Below are 21,175 nucleotides of genomic sequence, written 5' to 3' on the forward strand. Positions count from 1 at the left end.
AAAATGAATAAGGAAAATAAACCTCAGATCGATCAAAGCTCATTCTCCTTCTTATATGCTACTGCTTTCCTATTAACCAGGTTTTAATTCAGGGTCTATGGAAGGAACTTCCATGAATTTACTGTAATCGTATTCAAATTTTGTATATATCTTTCCATCTCACCTTTTGAGAAGGGAGGCTCTAGATATCATTATATTCTATAATTTCAAAATGGTTAATATCTACTGCCATAAGTCTATAGAGAGCATTATTTCCTTTTTTTTTTGAGAGAGAGATTTTTGCTATATAGGGATGTGTGTTCCCTAGAGAGACACAAAGTGAAAATTTACTCCCCAGGGGTGTGGCCACTCACAACCTCTTCTCCATTCTCCTCGGGATTTTGGGCACACTCGCACAAACAGCTTTAAGCTGCTGGGTCTGGGACTCAAACTGCAGTTGACTATGTGGGAGTCCAGCGATGTAACTATTACACCATCTGCTGGTCCCAAGAACATCATTTTCAATATTCTAGAAAAAAGGGGAAAAAAAATCGACACTGAAAAAAACAGATTTTGTCTTTTCAGAGCCTAAGAATTAAATCCAGAATATTACCATGGCATGGGCAAGCACACGTAAAGGCACAGAAACAGAAATCCCCTGCCCCCTTCATCACACTGGGCAAACGCAGGCCTGCCTCAGATCAACGTTCAGGTCAGACGTACCTTCTTTCGGCAAGATGGCTGCTACCGGAGATTGGTCAATCAGGGTATAATGATCTTTATCCAGATACTGGTCAAGTTCTATTATCCTTTCCTTAGAACACTGGGTCATTCCATGATCACTTGTGATGATTAGGTTCACCACGTCCCACAACTCTGCCTTCTGCAGCATTTGTATGAGATAACCTAACTTGTTGTCAATATCTGTAATGACAGGCCCCATAAGTGGACTGTCAGGTCCCAAATGGTGGCCCATGTCATCAGGGTCTTCCCAATAGAGAAGACCAAGATTTATGGGTTCTTTGGATGTAAACCATTCAATAATTTTGGCAACTCTATCTTCAAATGAAACAGACTCATTGTAAGGCATGTAGTGAGTAGGAAAGCTATTATGAATTTTTACGTCTGCTCCAGGCCACATGGCTGCACCACTACGAAATCCTGCCCTCTGATTTGTTACCCATATTGGCACTGCTTCTTCCCAAAACTCAGAATCATAAATATCCATGTGATCCAAGGAGAAAGTTTTGTTTAGAACAGGATCAAACATTTCATTTGCAACAATCCCATGGTTCTCTGCAAAGAGGCCAGTTACCAAAGTATAATGGTTAGGATAGGTTTTTGTAATAAAAATATTAGTAACTTGCTTCACATGAACACCATATTCCATAACGTAATGAAACTGAGGTGTTGGAACTTTATATAAGTAATCCCAACGGAATCCATCGAATGAAACAAGTAGAACCTTTTGCTGCTCTGGCTGGAGAGAAAACGTAGTTGAAGCAGTCAGTGCAGAAAATACGAAGGATACCATAAGGGATTTCGAAGGCATTTTCAAAGTACTTGATCAGTTCAGTGTAAAACAATCTGTGGAATAAACATATAGAAGTGAGTGGCAATACTTTTGTTTTATATACTTTACCCCAAACTGAGAGTGATGGTGCTTAGTAATCCCAGTTATATTATAAATTACAGCCTGAAAGAATTCTGTTGCAAAATTTCAACTTAAACAAGTCCCTTGGAGCTACATGTACAATAAAGCTAGGAAGTTTAGTTGCATTTAAAAACTTTATTTTCTAAGAATTTATCAAAATATTTCTCAAAGATATTATTCAAATGAGTTCCCTAGTAGCATTTTAAAATATGATTTCATGTTCAGCTTCTCAGAAACATTTTCAGGTTGACTTTTGATTTCTGATCAGAAACTTTTTATATAATCAAGTACATGTGAACATATTTAACATTATGGCTACACCAACTACTGGAGCCTAGGAACAAGGAAGCATCATTAGCAAATCCACTAATGGTACTTAAACATACACATGTATGCATACACATACACACACACACACACACACACACACAACCAGGAGACAGACACATATACATACGCTAGTAATCCCAGTTATATTATAAATTACAGCCTGAAAGAATTCTGTTGCAAAATTTCAACTTAAACAAGTCCCTTGGAGCTACATGTACAATAAAGCTAGGAAGTTTAGTTGCATTTAAAAACTTTATTTTCTAAGAATTTATCAAAATATTTCTCAAAGATATTATTCAAATGAGTTCCCTAGTAGCATTTTAAAATATGATTTCATGTTCAGCTTCTCAGAAACATTTTCAGGTTGACTTTTGATTTCTGATCATAAACTTTTTATATAATCAAGTACATGTGAACATATTTAACATTATGGCTACACCAACTACTGGAGCCTAGGAACAAGGAAGCATCATTAGCAAATCCACTAATGGTACTTAAACATACACATGTATGCATACACATACACACACACACACACACACACACACACACAACCAGGTGACAGGCACATATGCATACGTGCCTAAAATCCCAAGAGTAAAAGAGAAGGGATTATGACACCTCGATGAGTGTGTGTTTGTGTACATACACGATTCTATTTTCCTTTTTTAAAAAAACTGTTCTATGTCTTTTCTTTAAGAATTATTTTAATAACTTTATTTATTAAAATTTGAGCTGAGAGGGATAGAGTGAGTGTGAGTGTGTGTATGTGTGTGTGTGTGTGTGAGAGAGAGAGAGAGAGAGAGAGAAAGTGAGAAAGCAAGCTGCCAGGTCCAGGACTTGAACCATGGTCGGCCATGTGGGAGTCCAGCATCCGCAACCACCATGGCACCAGCCAGCTCCCACAATTCTGTTTTCAAAGTAAACCTCTTTGTTTGGTTTATCATGGTTAGAGGTATTACTAGAGAAAGGAAAACAGATGAACTTAAGTTTCTTGAAATAAAATTTATGACAAATATATTTGTGAAATGTAATCTGTATCCATTTATTAACAATCAAATCATAACTTAAACTAAACAATTAGATTCTAAACTAAGTATAAACAGAAACATAATTCTGAAATTTGATGTCGACTTTCCTAAATATTATCAATAATATGGGTAGAGACATTGGACTCATGGTAAGGCATGAGTATGATACTTTTTGGATCAAGGTTGTTGTATTTTTCTTTTCTTTTTTTTCTGAAATCTACATTTATTTCTAAAAAGTTTTCATTCTACTTAATAACCTAATAAAAGGCAGTATGTGAATTTTGTCAATGCTCCTCAGGCTTGCACATCAAGCAAGAATCTTTTATTCTCTCCCTTTACTGTCCTATTATAAGCCCACTAAAACTTGGATTAATGTACTCTGTGGAAAGAAATTTCTTGAATTCAGGTTTGACAAATTCCTAATTTGAGTTTGCTGAAGACATTTTTAAACATCGATAATAGACTCTGGCTTGATTTGCTCTATTATAGGAATAGGAAAAACAAATCAAGTAACCAGATCCAGAAACGTTGGTTTGCATTCAGAAGTAGGCACTATGTGTGAACTATGGTTACTGGCCGGGAGCAATAACTGCTTTGCTTCACTTTCTTTTCTTTCGTTCTTTCCTTTCGTTCTGTCATTCTTTCTTTCTTCCTTCCTTCCTTCCTTCCTTCCTTCCTTCCTTCCTTCCTTCCTTCCTTCCTTCCTTCCTTTCTTTCTTTCTTTCCTTCTTTCTTTCTCTTTCTCTTTCTCTCTTCCTCTTTCTCTTTTTCTTTCTTGAATTCTTTCCCTTCCCTCCCTCCCTCCCTCCCTCCTTCCTTCCTTCCTTCTTTTTCTCTCTTTCTTTCTCTTTTTTTTTCTGCTATAGCATGTTTGTACTTGCTGCGGAGAGACACTGAAACAGAGAGAGAAAGAGAGTAATTACCTGATAGGGAGGATGGCTACACCACAACTCTTCTCCTCCACTCTGCTCTTGGGATTTTGGGCACACATGCACATGTGCCCCATGTATTTTTTAAGTCCTCAGGTCTGAGACTGGAGCTGCCCTGTCAGCCATGTTGGATCCAATGCCTTAACCTTTAGGCCATCTGCTGGCCCATGTTTTGTTTTGTTTTTTAATCTGTGATTTCCCCATATCTAGACATTACTTAACTGAAACTGGTTTAGACACTGATCTTGAGATGATTCAAACATTAATTTTTTTTTTTTTTTTTTTGGAGAGGTTTTTGCTATAGGGCGCGTGCGCTCGCCAGACAGATAGAGAGAGACAGAGAGACAGAAAGCAGGAAATCACCCCCCAGGGGGGATGGCCACGCCGCAATCCCTTCTCCTCCATTCTCCTCTCGGGATCTTGGGCACGCACGCACACGCGCCCGGCGTGAGTTTAAGCCACCGGGTCCGGGACTCGAACCGCGGTCGACTACGTGGGAGTCCAGCGACATAGCCATTACGCTAACTGCTGGTCCCTCAAAAATTAAATTTGAAAACTTTCATAGATAGCAATAATTTTTCTGATTCCAGAAGGAACAATAAAAGTAGTTGTAATAGGGAACTTCAAGTAGGGAACCGAATATCTGGCTGAGGATGGTGATTCCTCTTTCAAAAGCTTGCCTAAATTTTCTCTCCCACCTTCCTAACACAAGGAAGACTAACATTGACCGAATACAATTTAATGCAAAAACAAAAATTCAAAGAAAGAATAACTAGATGGCACATTTGACTTACATCTCTCTTAGCAAATAATTCAGCCGTAAGTGGTGAGTAGAAGAATACTCTTTCATGGGACAAATGAAAGTGAAGATTAAGTACTATCTAAAGCGTTGGAATGTTTGGCAAGAAGAACCAACATTATCACATCCATGACATAAGCAATGAACAGGAGGGTGGGGGTGGGGAAAAATATATCAGATCTCGTTATTTTCCATGCACAAAATGCTGCACAAAGCAGTGGAATTCCTAGATCTAGGCCCAGATTCACCGGGATGTTGTGCAATTCCTCCTCCCCTCCACTACTCCTTCGGAAATTTGGAGGAATGGGATCCAATTAAAGGGAGGCAGAGGGAAAGTGTAAGAGTAGGTTTGTGCAGAGGGCGCAACTGAAACGGGGAGGGGGCTGTATCGCCTCATCTTCTCTGTTGGGATTCTATCATAGCCATCCGGAAGGGTCGCGGCGCCATAGGGTACCTTCTAGTTCCCAGACACCCTGCCCACCGATGCTTCCACTTGGGCTCTCTGGGTGGGCAGTGGCAAGGGGTAGGTAGCTTTGGGGGCCCTCAGGAGTTGTGCGGCCCCCAGGAGCGAAGCCGCCCACCTCCCTGGACTCTTACCCACTCAGCGATCTGGTCAGGACGCATCGGTTTGGGCAACGAGAAGGAGGGTCTGGAGAAAGCTCCCTGGCCTGGAGGTAACAGCTGGGAAGTGGTGAGAACGCAGCGCCCCTGAACTTGCAGCGGTCCACCTGCACGCAACCTCGGCGCAGAGCACCTGACCAGAGGCTCCCTGCCTCCCGCCCCACCTCTTGGCTCCCATTGGCTTCGACCCAGTGGGTACGTCAGCTTGGGTTCCCGAGAGAAAGCCGGTCGGGCTCCTGTGAGTAGTTGCACCGCCTGCCAATCTGCGGAGCGGGGCGGGCGTTGCCCGAGTTTGGAGGAGGGATGGAGGAAACCGCGGGGCAGAGGCCTGAAGAGGAGGCGGGAGCGTTGGACAGGCCGACTGGCCGGGAACTTGGTGCGGGTGAGAGCCCCTCATTCCCTGATCACACGCAGGATCGTTCTTCCGTGTGCCTGTCCTGGACGGCCACCCGTGCCGTAGTGAACGAGGCTGGGAGATTGTGGCGCGCTATCCCAGCGCTTGGTGTTCGCTAACACTTCTTAAATTTTTAACATTTATTTTTATGTATTCAATCAGTATACAACACTTAGCTTGTAAAGTGGATTTACCCAATGTGAATCACTTCACGCCATTCCAGTTCAGGTACTATTCACGTTATCATCAACAGATAACAATCCATGTCTGTGTCCCATAAATGTCTTAACTCTCTTTCTCCTGAATTTCTTTCCTCACCCCCTTCTCCCAACACTTTTTCTGTTAAAAGCTATTAATACTTCTGTTCTCTTATCTGATCTCTCAAGTTCTTTGCCCTCCTATTACATATTGGTGAAGCCATACTAATTAGTGGCTTTACTCTAAGAACACCCGAGAATGTCGATAAGAGGATGGATTTTTCTCTCATTCTGTGTCTCATTTTCTCTCATTGCTGTTACCAGCTTTACCTTAGAAAAGATTTGTTACTTCAGTCAGCTCTGCAGCCCAGTGTTTGATGACTGGGACTTGGCATCTTTTGATCTCTAGGGGCTCTCCATGTACCTAATGTCGCTCTTGAAAATGTGACAATTAAAACAGACCAGGCTCAGGGCTGGGTTGATCTGCACAAGCAGAGAGGCTGAACAGAGCCCTGAAGGTTGCATCCTGGTATGCCTTAAAGCTACAGACTTCAGGCCTGATTTCTCTTTTCTTTTCTTTTCTTTTTTTTTTTTTTTGTAGAGTTTTTCACTGTAGGGCGCGTGCGCTCGCCAGACAGACAGAGAGAGCCATAGAGACAGAAAGTGAGAAATCCCCCCCCAGGGGGGATGGTCACGCTGCCATCCCTTCTCCTCCATCCTCCTCTCGGGATCTTGGGCACGCACGCAGACGCGCCCGGCGTGAGTTTTAAGCCACCCGGTCTGGGACGCGAACCGCGGTCGATTACGGGGGAGTCCAGCGACATAGCCATTACGCTAACTGCTGGTTCCCCCAGGCCTGATTTTTCTTTTCTTTTTTTTTTTTTTTGTAGAGTTTTTCACTGTAGGGCGCGTGCGCTCGCCAGACAGACAGAGAGAGCCATAGAGACAGAAAGTGAGAAATCCCCCCCCAGGGGGGATGGTCACGCTGCCATCCCTTCTCCTCCATCCTCCTCTCGGGATCTTGGGCACGCACGCAGACGCGCCCGGCGTGAGTTTTAAGCCACCCGGTCTGGGACGCGAACCGCGGTCGATTACGGGGGAGTCCAGCGACATAGCCATTATGCTAACTGCTGGTTCCCCCAGGCCTGATTTTTCTTTCAGGAAGTCTTAGACTTTTCTGGCTTTTTAGTGGCCCTGTCTCTTCTTTTTGTGTACTGTACCGAGTAGCCAGTGATATGTTTAGGTCTGAGGGAGTGTGAGCAGGTGCATAGTTCAATTTGGTCTTAGCTGTATTTACTATACATTATATAATAGTAGTGTTATCCAACTGCTCTGGAAGGATTTGTCTAGCTACACAATTCCCAGCCCTAATTTTGGCCTAAGAAGAGAGAATTCTATCTACAGTAGGCAGTAGTATCTGCTTGATTGTTGCAAGTTAAGTTTTAACATCTTATTAGTGGATAAAGCTGGGAGCATGTCTGTAGCAGTGGCTTGGGCTCTTGTCCTCTGTGGCCTGGAACTGCAAATGAGTAGACATCCCTGCTGCTCTTTAATCAAGAGAGGCAGACCTGTGATCATAGCGTTTTCTCTCAGCTTCTAATAGAGGGACTATCAGTGGTTACCCCAACCATCGTTACCTGTTCATCAGATCATACAATCTCAAAGGGTATCCAGGCGCTCTGGATGTGCGGTCATTTGAGTTGATGGTTTTCAACATAAGGGATGGGGATTAAGAGGGAGACTGGATTTTTTTTTTGCATTTCACTGACCTAAAGACAGCCAAGTTGTACAAGTTGTTCCATAAAGTTGTACGAGTTGTTCCAAGGCCCTAAAGCCCTGTCTTTGAAGTTGCCCAAACCTGGAACAGGATGATCCAATCTTACAAATCCTTGTCTCCCTAAAATAGGCCAACCCTGTGTTCTCCCCAAACACTGGAAGAACAACTTATGCTTATCAGGGAGCAGGAGTACTGAAAATGGACCTGTCTTGTATATGGGTCAATAAATACTGTTGCACTCTATTCGAATGACAATCTGCTTTGCTCTGCAAACTTTTTATGGAAGCCATGACTGTATTCACCAGCTATCCCTGTGAAGTATGCGTAGTGCCTCTGTTAATCGCAGTTCACAACACAGAGGCTCGGTGAAAACCAGAGACACCTCCCAGATCTCCATGGAATGATACCTAGTAGGCTTGTTACATAACTCATGTCACTAATAGGAAAAACAAATTCCCCAAAACTGGTTTATATAGTAGAGAAGCCCAGCTACAGTCGCTCAGGTGGTGGGGTGCATTTCTACAATGCTGGAGCCAAGTGCAGGATTGTGGTTTGGATCCCACGTCGACTTGGAACACCCTAGGTATACACCTGTGAAAGCTGGTGAGGGATTGTGGTGTGATGAGATCCTTTAGGAGGTACCTGCATCTCTCTCTCTGTATAAGTAAACTTAATATATAAAAATACATATTATAGATAATATATAAATACATATGTACATACACACATATTGGTACGTATATATATGTCAGTCGTGATAATGCACCAGTAACACAATGCTCAGTGATTCTAAGGCCACATGAGGAGGTCCAGGGTTTGCTTCCTGAGGTTTCCTGGTATGTCAGCATACAGGTGTCCGTACCATAGGTTAGCTGAGACCAAGGGGTGGACTGGAGTATGAAGATCCTATTGGGAGTTCATGTCTCTTTCTCTCTTCTGTCTCTCTCCTTCATGGACGAAAGAAAGAAAATGTTTTAATGCTTGAAGAGAGAGTATAGAGGAATTATTGTAAAGACAAAAGACTCCTGCTTGCGTTCTATTCAAATGACATGTGCATGGTGCCTCTGTTAATCACAGTTATGGCAATCCTTTCCATTAGTGAAAAGTTGAATTACAGAATAGTCAAAAACTTAGCCCCTGAATTTTTATGTGTATTAGTCATTTAGGCTTCTAAATGATTTATTTTTTTTACTAATTAGAGCTGATTTCACACAAATAATTATCATGCTTTTATTTTCAGAAAGCTTTATATAAGCTTTATATAAGCCAAATATAACCTTATAAATTTTTTTGCATTATTAAATTCTGTAAATTATATTCATAGTTGTATTTTCCAGGATTGCCATAACAAAGTAGCTTACAACAACAGAAATTTATTTTCTCACAGTTCTGGAGGCTGGAAGTCTGAAATCAAGAGGTCATCAGGCCTGGGTGCAGGTATGTGAGTGGGAAGATGGAGGCCAGGTTGAAAACCATGTTACCTCTGGAGTATTGAGATAGGATTTAGGACTCTAAAAGATAGGCAGTCAGGACACAGGCCTAGAAATGGAGTCACAGTAGCTAAGCAATCACAAGAAATTGCTTGCTACAGGACACAGCTGTCAGCAATGAGAAATCTATTTAGTTACAATCTTTAACACCAAGGTCTTTGTGCCCAAGAGGCACCAAAGAATGCAGATCCTCAGTAGACACTTAGAAAACTTTAACAATAGATTACCTCAGTTATCAGTTAAGAAAGGAAACAAAGAATGCTGACTTAATAGACAATTTGAGTTTTTTGAAGCCTACATCCTTGTTCAGACTATGGGATAAAAACTCCTGAAAGCCCCAAGTCAGCAACCCCTCTTTAGGAATCCCTTCCAGCTGAGAGCCTTTCTCTTTCACTAAAACTCTGCTTTACTACCCCCTCCTTTGTCCACATTACTCATTCTTCTTGATTCAGTCACTTCAATAACCCATTGGTGTTGGAGCTCCAGCCACCCCAATATTCTGCATCAGTATTACAGGAGATTTCAGAAGGAGAATTGGAATCCTAATGGAATACAAGTTGGTGCATTCAGAACCAGAAGTGTCAACATGATTCAATTAATACCTCACATGGTTCTGCATTAGAGAGGTTGGGAAACACTGCTGTAATTTGTGCAGTTAAAGGAGAATTTGTGGCACCACCAACAGGTGTTCCTGATAAAGGATATGTTGCTGCTAATGTGGATCTGCCACCCCTGTGTTCATTGAAATTTCAGTCTGGACTTCCTAGATAAGAGGCCCAAGTGTCTGTCCAGTTCATTGCAGATGTCACTGAAAATTCACAGATAATTCAGAAAGAGGACTTAGGCATCTCTTTAGGAAAGCTAGCATGGATTCTATACTTTGATCTCATTTGTCTTGACTATGGTGGAAACATTTGGATGCCTATACATTGGCTTCGTTGGCAGCTTTTAAAAACATACAGTTGCCTGAAGTTACTATAAATGAAGAAACTGCATTAGCAGAAGTTAATTTAAAGAGAAAAAGTTATTTGAAAAGTAGAACTCATCCTGTTGCGATGTCCTTTGCTGTGTTTGATGACATTTTACTCACAGTTGACCCAACTGGAGAGGAGGAGCATCTGGCAAGAGAACCTTGACAGTAGTAATGGATGAGGAAGGCAGGCTCTGCTGTCTTCACAGACCAGCTGGAAATGGGCTGACTGGAGCTCAACTTCAGGAGTGTATGAGTTGAGCAGTTACAAGATGCAAAGAAGTAAGAAACCTGATGGATGAAGTAATTCAGAGTATGAAACCCAAGTAAACAGCCTCTACATTTTCAAACCAGATTTGTCAAAACTTACTAAACTGTGAAGATCTTTTTTACTAAATTTGGAACTATTGGGCTATCAGTAAAATCATGATGTATTTTTGCATAGAAAAATAGTCATGATTTTTCCAACCACCCAATACGTTCTTCTGGAAGAAAAAAAGAAAAAGAAATGTACTCAGGGTTTACGATCCCTCCAGAAGCTCCAAGAATCCTTCCTTTCTTCCTGAAGTTTCTGGCAACTTCTGGTATTCCTCGGCTTATTTGCAGCATAGCTCTAATCTCTGCTGCCATTATCACATGGTGTTCTCCTTTGAGAGGCTCTTTCTTCACAAGGTCTTATTTTTGTTCATTTTAATTTGCCAGAGGGCGTGTATGCTCACTAGAGCATAGAGACGGCAGGGGGAGATAAAAGCCCTCTTCCCCACCTCCCAGGGACATAGTCACATCACAAACCCCTCTCCTCCATCACTCTCCTCTTTGGGATTTTGGGCAGGTGTGCAGATGAGCCTGGCGTGTTTTTCAGGCCACTGGGTCTGAGACTCTAACTGCATGGTCAGCCATGTGGAATACAGCTCCTTTAACCACCAAATCATGGGCTGGCCCTTACACTCTTCTGTATCTCTGGAAATCATATTAACTGCTACCCCATGAAACTATAAACTTTTCACCAAAGAGAGGTACAGGAAGGGAGGGGGGAGGAGAAAGAACCCTACTCCAAGGGGAATGGTCACATCACAATCTTTTCTCCTTCATTTCTCCCACCTTTTGGGATTTTGGACATGTATCCAGATTTCCCAAGTTACTAGGTCTGGGACTCAAACCTGCTATGTGAGAGCTAGCTTCCTTAATGACCAGACCACGAAGTCAGCCTACCTATTCCACTTCTGTCTAACATTTTTGCTTCTGCCAGGTAAATTAATAGGCTTATCTAGAATCAGTTATTTTTTAAAGAGGTTTTTGCCTTAAGGCATGTGCACTTCCCTGAGAGAAATAGACAGTGAGGAAGAAAGTGAGAAATCACTCCCCAAGGAAATGGCTGCACTGCACTCTCTTCTCCTTCATTCTCCTCCTGGGATCTTGGATACACGTACCTGGCATGATTTTCAAGCTGCTGGGTCTGGGATTTGAACTGCGGTTGGCCTTGTGGGAGTCCAGCAAATTACTACTATCCCATTTGCTGGCCCCGAGTCAGTTATGTTTAATATAATATTTATTTTTCCAATAGTGCTTGGTATTATAATTAAATAATTTAAGTAAAGAATATAAAGTTTGACTTAGAAAATTATTTTTTTGTTTGTTTGTTTGTTTTAGAATTTATCCTGTCAGAGGTGGAGACAAAGAATTTAGTATGACAATATTCATCATGGTGTTGACACTAACACTCCTTGAGGGGAAGCAACCTGATTATTTTTAAGAATAAATTATTGGAGTCAGCATATGGCGAAATGGTTATGTTGCTGGACTCCCATGTAGTCGACAGTGGTTTGAGTCCCAGATCTGGAGGCTTAAACCACCAGGCACAGGTGCATGCATGCCGAAAATCCTGAGAGAAGAATGGAGGAGAAGGGATTATGGCATGGACATTCTCCCTGGGGGAGTGATTTCTCACTTTCTGTCTGTCTCTGCAGCGTGTGCCCTATAGCAAAAATCTCTCTAAAAAAATAAAAAGAATAAATGATTAAGAACATTCAGTATTTTTATATAATGGCAACTATTGTATTTAACCACTATAAAGCACATTTACAAAGAAACTTCAATAAAAACTGGAAGTTCTTATGATAAAATATTAGAAAAGAAAATCAAGATATGAAATTATGGATGTAGAGATAGAGCCAGAGGTAGATGAAAAGAGACAGATATGGACACTGGTATTTGCAACATTTATACTCCTGGGTTTCCAACTATCCCCTGTTTAGATTTATGTGTTCTTTCTTGTTTGTGTGGTATATTCTCATAATTACCCTAGTTCTTTGTGTAAGGCACAAGTATAGTGGTACAGTATAAACATAAAACACCGACTTCATACTCCTCTACTCCCAGTGACTTTGTCAGTAGCCGGTTCTTTGTAACATTATCCTCCCTACCAACTATGCCTCCTGTCTGTGCTCTCTACCACCCTATCTTGTTCAACAATGATAGGAACTCACAGGAAGGCTGATGAAAGAAAACAGGACAAACCATGTCAAACTCTGAAGTGAAGAATATCTTCTTTGGATTGTCCTGAGTATGGGATTTCTAATCTAGTAGATGAAGAAATAAAAAAAAAAAAAAATCTCTCCCTTTCTCTCAGAACATTTTATTACTGCAAATTCAGGTCACCTATTGTCAGGGTTCTCTAGATAAAGAGAATCAACAGAATATATATAGATGTGTAAGAGATTTCTTATGGGAGTTGACTCATATGAATGTGGAAGCTGAGAACTCTCACCAGTTGCTCTCTGTAATGTGGAGAACCAGGAAAGCTGGGAGTGTAATTCAGTCTTTATCAAAGGCCTTGAAACCTGAGAAACCAATGGTGTCCAAAGCCAAAGACTAGAGAACTTGGGGTGAGATTTGGAGTGGGAAGGGGGTACTGGTATAAGCTCTGGAGTTTGAAGGCTCAAGAATCAAGAGTGAGAGAAGATAGATAACCCAGCTCAGGGAGGCAGAGAGAGACACATCACCCTTCCTCTGCTTTTTCATCCTATTTGAACCCTCACTAGATTGGACAGTGCCTGCCCACCTTGGTGAGGGTAACCTTACTCAGTCCATTGATTCAAATATTAGTCCCTTCCAGAAACACCCTGAGAAGTACACCTAGAAATAATGTTTTACCAGCATCTGGTGGGCATCCCTTAGCCCAGTCATGTTGACCTGTAGAATTAGCCATTACACCTGCAAAGTCCTACCAGAACTCTGATCTTACACTATGACTTTTTGTGCTCTTCTCTCTCCTTTCTATGATGTTCTTAATAATAGTGTTCCACATTCTATGAAGAGCAATTTTACCAATTACAATGATTACGGGCATTTCATGGCATTTACTTTCTTCTGTGGGATCTTAGCATCATTGGGTAGAACATCTATTGATCTATTTTGTAACCCAGAAATGGGCATACAGATTCCTAGCTTTTATAATGACACTATATACATTCTCTGACATTCTAGATGTTATGTGACCCTATTGGGAGCACCATTTACACTCAAGTGATGAACTTTTTTTCTCCATATAAAAATGGGCAACCCACCCCCACACACACACACACACACACAAAAAGCAAGTCCAACTTACCTCAGGACTTTCATGTCTTGCATTCATTTGTTCAAAATTCTTCTGAGAAATTTCAAAGTGCTCTACATTAGATTTGTTATCTTAATACTGAGAACATCAAAGTTAGAAAGTAAAGGAATCTATTCCTGGAGGAAGATAACAAAACCAGGGGTAAATATTCATTTATAAGAACAGATAAATTTTTGGGACCTGGAGGTGGCATGGTGGTGAAGGGCACTGGACTCCCACATGGTTAATCACAGTTCGAGTCCCAGACCTGACAGCTTGCTCCTTCTTTCTTTCTTTCTTCCTTCCTTCCTTCCTTCCTTCCTTCCTTCCTTTCTTTCTTTCTTTCTTTCTTTCTTTCTTCTTTCTTTCTTTCTTTCTTTCTTTCTTTCTTTCTTTTCTCTCTCTCACTCTCTCTTTCTCACATACACATACACAGAAACTCAAACACTCTGTCCCTCTCTAGTCAAATTAAAATAAACAAATGAATAATTTAAATAAAAAAATTTTAAAAGGAGGTAAATTATTTAAAGCAGTCACTGACACAATAAAATATAGGCAACAGCATGGGTATTATCTGACAGGGGTTAAGAAACTGGAAAACAGAACAGTGGCCTGATGAAGGCCATCCAGAAACGTGGGTACCATTATTATTCCTCATTATATGTATGAAGAAACTGACCCAGCCATATTAAGAAACTTGCCTAGTTCACACAGCTAAGAGTTGTCAGAGCTAGGATTTGATTGTAGGAAAGTTTTCTTTAAACTGCAAAGCAGGGTACCAGCAGATTACATAATGGTTGTGTCGCTGGACTCCCACGTAATCAACCACAGTTCGAGACCTGGTGGCTTAAACTCATGCTGGGTATGTGTGTGTGCATGCCCAAAATCAAGAGAGGAGAATGGAGTAGAGGGGATTGTGGTGGTGGGGGGTGGGGTGATTTCCCGCTTCTGTCTCTCTGGTGAGTGCCTGTGCCCTATAGCAAAAATCTCTCTCTCTCTAAAAAAAAAAAAAAAAAAAAAAAAAACGTACAGGGACCAGCAAGCAGTTAGCGTAATGGGTATGTCGCTGGATTGCCACGTAGTCGACCGCGGTTTGCGTCCTGGACCCGGTGGCTTAAAACTCACGCCAGGCGCGTGTGCGTGCGTGCCCAAGATCCCGAGAGGAGAATGGAGGAGAAGGGATTGTGGCGTGGCCATCCCCCCTGGGGGGGTGATTTCTCGCTTTCTGTCTCTCTGTCTCTCTCTCTCTGTCTGGCGAGTGCATGCGCCCTATAGCAAAAACCTCTCCAAAAAAAAAAAAAAATACAAAGCTGTCTTTAAAAAGTTTATGAAAATGTCTATTATGAAAAATTGATACATGGACTTCAAAAGATATTTTTGTACGGAACTAAACTCATACTTTAATTATATGTTTCCACAAAATTTTTGAAGTTGCTGCCTATACTAATTATGGCCTGTCTCCAATATATACTATGATGCTAACAGCACAAACATTTTAAAGCAATTTATTAGCTTGCATTTTTCAAGCTACCTCTTGGGCATTTCCTTTAGGTCTAGATACGGTTGTCTTTTTTCTTTCCCCTTCTTCTTGAAATAATTAGTACTTAATTCCACAATACCCTGAGGAAGAATTTATGGATTTCACAGTCCTGTTCATATATATTTTCCTTAGTCTTAGCATTTATGGCAAAAGATTGAAAATACGAAAGAACTTGATACATTATTCTGTTGCTAACCATGAAGTCTCTGAAAAAGAAAAACCAAATTAATATAACCCCAACTCCTGTAGCATTTCTCCTTATTTCAGGCTAGCGTGATGTTTCCAGAGAGCAATATTCACCACCGTAGGTGAAATAACCTGCGTGAGCACCCCAGCCTATACATATCCCTGTTGACTCTTTGCCTAGTTTCCTCTTTTTCATTATTTTTATTTTATAATTTCTGATTTACATTTAATTGTTGTGTATCTTTGTGGGATACAGTATGGTTTTTCAAACTATACATGCAGTATGCGATAAATCAAGGATATTACTATATTCATCATTTTCAACAAAGAATATTATGTTGTACACCTTTGATGTGTATTCGCTATTTTTGGGTACATATGTATGTTTATGAATTTATGATCGGAGATGTTCTCTTTTACTCTGTGGTAGAACCTATTTTATTTACCAAACTTAGGAGTCTTTTATCCAGAAAGCATCCTCTCCTCACTCTGCCTCATTCTATGTCTCTCCTCCATGCTCTCAAGCACCCTGTGTACTGTAATTATTGCACTTACACTGTAGTTGTTGGATAATACTCCAGGTAGCTGAGGCTGGGCCTGACGAATCATGCATGCCCAATAGCTGCTCAATAACCTTTACTAAATGAATAGGTGAGTGAGTGTGGGAATGCAGCAGACAGAAGTGCTGAGAGACCCAGAGTTAAGTTGCCTTGTTTGGGTTCTAAACTTTGATGTCTTTTGAGGACAAGGACTATGCTTAATTCATAGCACCAGGTTTGGCACGTTGGTCTTGTGCAATGTTCTGAATTCACTGTTCTTTAATATATGAGGATGAAATTGTCATTGTGTTAAATATGGCTTATGGCTTGCCACATCTGGCAGCTACATAGTCACACGACAGCTTTTCTACCAACTCACTTTATTTTTGGTGGAACTATCTGGAGCGTTTCCAGGATAAGAAACTGACATGTTTAACGGAATAAATTTAGGAAAGAACAACTCATGTTTGGGTAATAATGAATAGCCCAGTATAGAGTCTATGTGGCGAAGCAGTGAGAGGAAGAAATTAAAGACAACTATGACCCGACCATGAGGGCACAGAGGTGGTGTGCTGGACTGTGGTGCCAGAAACCACATAGTGACCACAGTTCACACCTGCAGCCGGGTCAGCCAGAAACACGCTGGTACACACAGGAGTGCCCTAGATGGAGTGAGCAGGAGAACTAGAGGGGGATCACCGTGTAATTGGACTCTGTGGTGGTTACTCCTTTCTCTCTCTCTGTCTTTTTCACTCTGCCTCACTCTTGTGTGTGTGCACTATCATGCATAAAGAAAGAAAAAAAATCTGTTGTGGAAAACCCTAATACCTAGCTAGACTAATTTGTATTTTGTCCTATAGACCAAGAGAACCGCAGAAAGCTTTAGGGTTACAAAATAACAAGAATACATATTTATTTTAAGACAGAAATGCTGTTTTTCATCTTTTTTTTTTTTTTGGAGAGATTTTTGCCATAGGACACGTGCGCTCGCCAGACAGAGAGAGACAGAGAGATAGAAAGCAAGAAATCACCCCCCCAGGGGGGGATGGCCATGCTGCAATCCCTTCTCCTCCATTCTCCTCTTGGGATCTTGGGCAAGCACACACACACGCCCGGCTTGTTTTAAGCCACCGGGTCCGGGCCTCGAACCATGGTCAACTACATGAGAGTTCAGCGACATAGCCATTACGCTAACTGCTGGTCCCGTGTTTTTCATCATTTTAATAGCCAGAGGGCATGTACACTCCCCAGAGAGAAACAGAGGGAGATAGAGAAAGTACCTTCCAATGGGGTATGGTCAACTCCAATCCCTTCCCCTCCACTTCATCTTTTCAGAATTTGGGGCACACATTCACACATGCCAGATGTGTTTTCCAGTTTACCAGGTTGGGATTCAAGATCCAGCAGAACCACTAAGCTACAGGGCCTGCCCAAGTCAGATTTTTCAAAAGAGGTTTAAGTGAGTTTATTACATGTTTGAAATGTATCTTTAATCAACAGGATTTGTGGTCTATTGGTAACCACAGTTCAGTTTACCCTAAGTAACACTGTAGTGCTTGACATATTGTAGGAACTGAATAAATTGTATAAACACATGTCATTCACATTGAAAAGTTAGTCACTGAAAAACAAATAAATCCAGGGAATGTTAAGGTATTTTTAGGCAAAAAAGATAGAACAAATTAAAAAAGTAAGATCAATAATAATGAATAATATGAAAATGATTAGTGATTATATTGGGCCAGTAAGAAAGAACACCACAGAGCAAGGATCAGCAAACATTTTTTGTAAAGAGCCAAATAGTAAATAATTTAAGCTTTGCAAACCAGATAGATCTCTGTTACATTTTCTTCTTCTTCTTTTTTTTTCTTTTTCTTTTTTCCCCTTTGCAAGCCTTCAAAAGTGTTCTTATAAAAATAAATACCAGGACCATCAGTTGTCATTATGGCTATGTCATTGGACTCCCATGTAATCGACTGCGGTTCGAGTCTTGGACCCAGTGGCTTAAACTCATGCTGGGCGTGTGTGTGTGTGTGCCCAAGATCTCGAGCAGAGAAAGGAGGAGAAGGGATTGCAGCATGACCATCCTCCCTAGGGGGCGATTTCTCCCTTTCTGTCTCTCTGTCCCTCTCTGTCTTTCTGGTGATTGCACGTGCCCTATAGCAAAATACTCTCAAAAAACAAAAGCAAAAACAAAAACAATAATAAGCACCATGCCAGGTTTGGTCCATGACCTGTGGTACAGGGCTTTGGGTCAATAATAAATAATAACTTTTTTCTAGCCACTCCCCCTCCTCCCCCTCTTCTTTTTTAAACATAACTATCAATTTTTTTCTTTATGAGTCATAGCAGATTTCAGATTTGAAGCCTGATAAAAATAACCTTATGAAATCTAATAAATAAATCAGTTAATCCAATTAGGCAACAAGGAAGCAAGAGAAATGTTGGTCTTTTTTTTTTTTTTCTTCCAAAATCTTTTGCTATAGAGCATATACACTCACTCTCTGGAGAGGGAGAGAGAGACAGAGACAGAGCACCCTCCCAGGGGGAATGACCATGTCACAATTCCTTTTCCTCCATTCTCCTCTCCGTATTTTGGACACGCATGCATGTGCACCTGGCATGTTTTTCAAGCCATTTAATCTAGGACTATAGCCACACAGTTGGCCATGTGGGACCCAGTTGTCTTAACCACAACATTGTAGGCTGGCCCTGTTGGCCTTATAAAAGGCTTTTTAAGGAAGGAAGAGAAGGAGACAGAGAAGGCAAGAAAAAGAACAAGCAGCAGCCCAAATAAAAATAAGTTAACCCAGGACCACTTTCTAAGAGCTCCCAAGTGTGTCTTTAAAAAGGAAAATGGAATTATTGTTTGAGGTTTAATTTTGAACTGGAGATAAATATTCTTTTTCTCCCAATACTAAAATGGTCCTATTTCATAGCTCATGGAATCAATTTGCACAGCAAGCTATCTTACAATGAGATATATGTATTTTTAAAAAAGAATTATTTTATTTAACTTCTTTATTTTAATTTGACCAAAGAGGGACAGAGCAAGAGAGAGAGAGAGAGAGAAAGCCACCAGACCCAGGATTCGAACCATGTTCGGCCATGTGAGAGTCCAGTGCCCTTAACTACACACTACCTACTGGCCCCACAAGGAGATACTTTTAACTTATTTCATAAAAATTCAATGTGAATGAAGGCAAACACAAAAGTATATAAACCTGCCCCAGTAACCAATCCCAGTTCTACAACTTATTTCATAAGAACAGTAGGTAGAAAAAAGCAATCTATTCCTTGTCATAGCAGTTTAATGAATAATGGGTTCACTGACTTTTGGGAAGATGCTATGAGCAAGAGAAGGTATTTTAGTTGTGACCTGAATGATGGGCTGTTTAAACAAAATAAAGAACTTCAGAGTGTGCCCCGTCTCCAGTGTACTGTGCAACCATTGCCTTCCCCTCATCCCATTTTTTGAGTATTCTGAATACAGTTTCTGTCTTCTGATTGGTTTTGTTTGACCTGGTAGGATAGTGCTGATGCTTTGGAGTTTCTCTGGCCTAGGAACTGAAACACATGAGGACCAACATGGTCAAATGACCCCGAAGAAGCCCCTACACCACCAGTCTCTCTTTGTTTTTTTAAATTTTTTTTTCCAATTTATTTGCATTCATTCACTGTACATCATTACAGCATACAAAATGAGATTTTCCATCCAGAGTACACTGTATATTGTCTCAATCAAGCACATCAACAAACATGTTATTATTAGCAAATGATCTTCCATTTCTTGTTTTCTGTATGTTTTGCTTTTTTCTCCCCCATCCTTGGTTCCCTCTCTCTTACCCTCTGCCACCTCCTGTTCTCCTCCCACACTGTCTCTGTTATCTATTTCTACACCATTTCCCCCCCAACATTTTATTGAATCACCAAAGACCCTCATCAATCCAAATACCCTCCTAGCAAACACATGTGACACACACATTTCCATGAGCACAAGTCTAACTTTACGCATCCTATAAATTAGCACCTAACTGGGGCTACATATCCTACTGCAGTCATTTAATAGATACCACCAGTCTCTTTGAGGACAGTGAATAAGTAAGACGACCTGACGTCATCTGCATGCCCCTCCTCTCTTCCACTGCATCTCAAGGTTAGTTACTGGACCGTCATTCAGACCCTCTATGTTGAGTAATAGCTCCAACCACTGTCCTTCACAAGAAAAAAGCCAGCAGCCTTTGACCTTCTAATCCCTGAATATGTCACACCTTTCTCCCAGGGGTTTGCCATGTTTTTCAGAGAGCTCCACAAAGGTTACAGCTGGGTGAGGCAGGGTCAGGCAGTTCTGCAGAAGGGAGCAGCAAGCAGCCGCAGCAGCAATGGCTACAGTCCTGAGAGATCTCAGCCCTGCTGCCACTACTGATAAGAATCGACCGCCTCTGAACACAACTCCTGGTCTGGAAGTCACCCTACAAGAGTAAACTGCTACCAGATCCTCTGTGAAATTAGAAAATGTCTGCTTCGTTTTTGGTCCCAGAGCGCACAGTCAGAGACAGTCCCCATGAGGGAGTTCAGTTTTCAAAGCTCTGACTGAATTCTTGTCTTGAATTTACAATGTGTTGTTTTCTTTTCTTTTCTTTTTTTTTTCTTTTTTTTTTTTTACTATAGGGTGTGTGTGCGCTCTCCAGAGAGACAGAGAGAGACAGAGAGACAGAAAGCGAGAAATCACCCCCCAGCAGGGATGGCCACGCCGCAATCCCTTCTCCTCCATTCTGCACTCGTGATCTTGGGCTCGCACGCACACGCGCCCGGCGTGAGTTTGAGCTATCAGGTCTGGGACTCGAACCGCAGTCGACTACATGGGAGTCCTGTGACATAGCCATTACGCTAACTGCTGGTTCCAGTTTACAATGTTTTGAGAGGGTGCAAGATGAAATTTCTGAAAGCAAGCAACCTGAAGAAAAACTTTTTGTTACAAGGAATGTTCACATGAGGAGAAATATTTAAAAATAAAATTACCTTGCTTAGAATATTCTTTATTCTAAATGTAGTTGTCATAGAGTTTGGTGGTTTTTTAATTTTCCTTTTAGTGAATTTCTCATGCACAGGTGTTTGTGTGGACACCAAATGATCCAGTG

General features: G+C 41.2%; 1 protein-coding gene and 1 pseudogene across 1 annotated transcript in view; one reads left to right on the forward strand and one right to left on the reverse strand.

The window, feature by feature from the left end:
* ENPP5 (ectonucleotide pyrophosphatase/phosphodiesterase family member 5) overlaps positions 1-5,502 on the reverse strand; it is a 12,208-nt gene extending 6,706 nt beyond the window's left edge. The window contains exons 1-2 of the mRNA XM_006149076.3: positions 5,320-5,502; positions 703-1,566 (exon numbers count right to left, since the gene is read on the reverse strand). Coding sequence (XP_006149138.1) covers positions 703-1,531 — 829 coding nt within the window. The 5' untranslated portion in view covers positions 1,532-1,566; positions 5,320-5,502. The remainder of the gene's footprint in view (positions 1-702; positions 1,567-5,319) is intronic.
* LOC102495160 (exosome complex component RRP43-like) lies at positions 4,818-10,501 on the forward strand (annotated as a pseudogene).
* The last annotated feature ends 10,674 nt before the right edge of the window (positions 10,502-21,175 follow it).

This window comes from Tupaia chinensis, unplaced genomic scaffold, assembly GCF_000334495.1.
Source record: "Tupaia chinensis unplaced genomic scaffold, TupChi_1.0 Scaffold000252_1, whole genome shotgun sequence".
In the NCBI taxonomy this organism is placed as follows: Eukaryota; Metazoa; Chordata; class Mammalia; order Scandentia; family Tupaiidae; genus Tupaia; species Tupaia belangeri.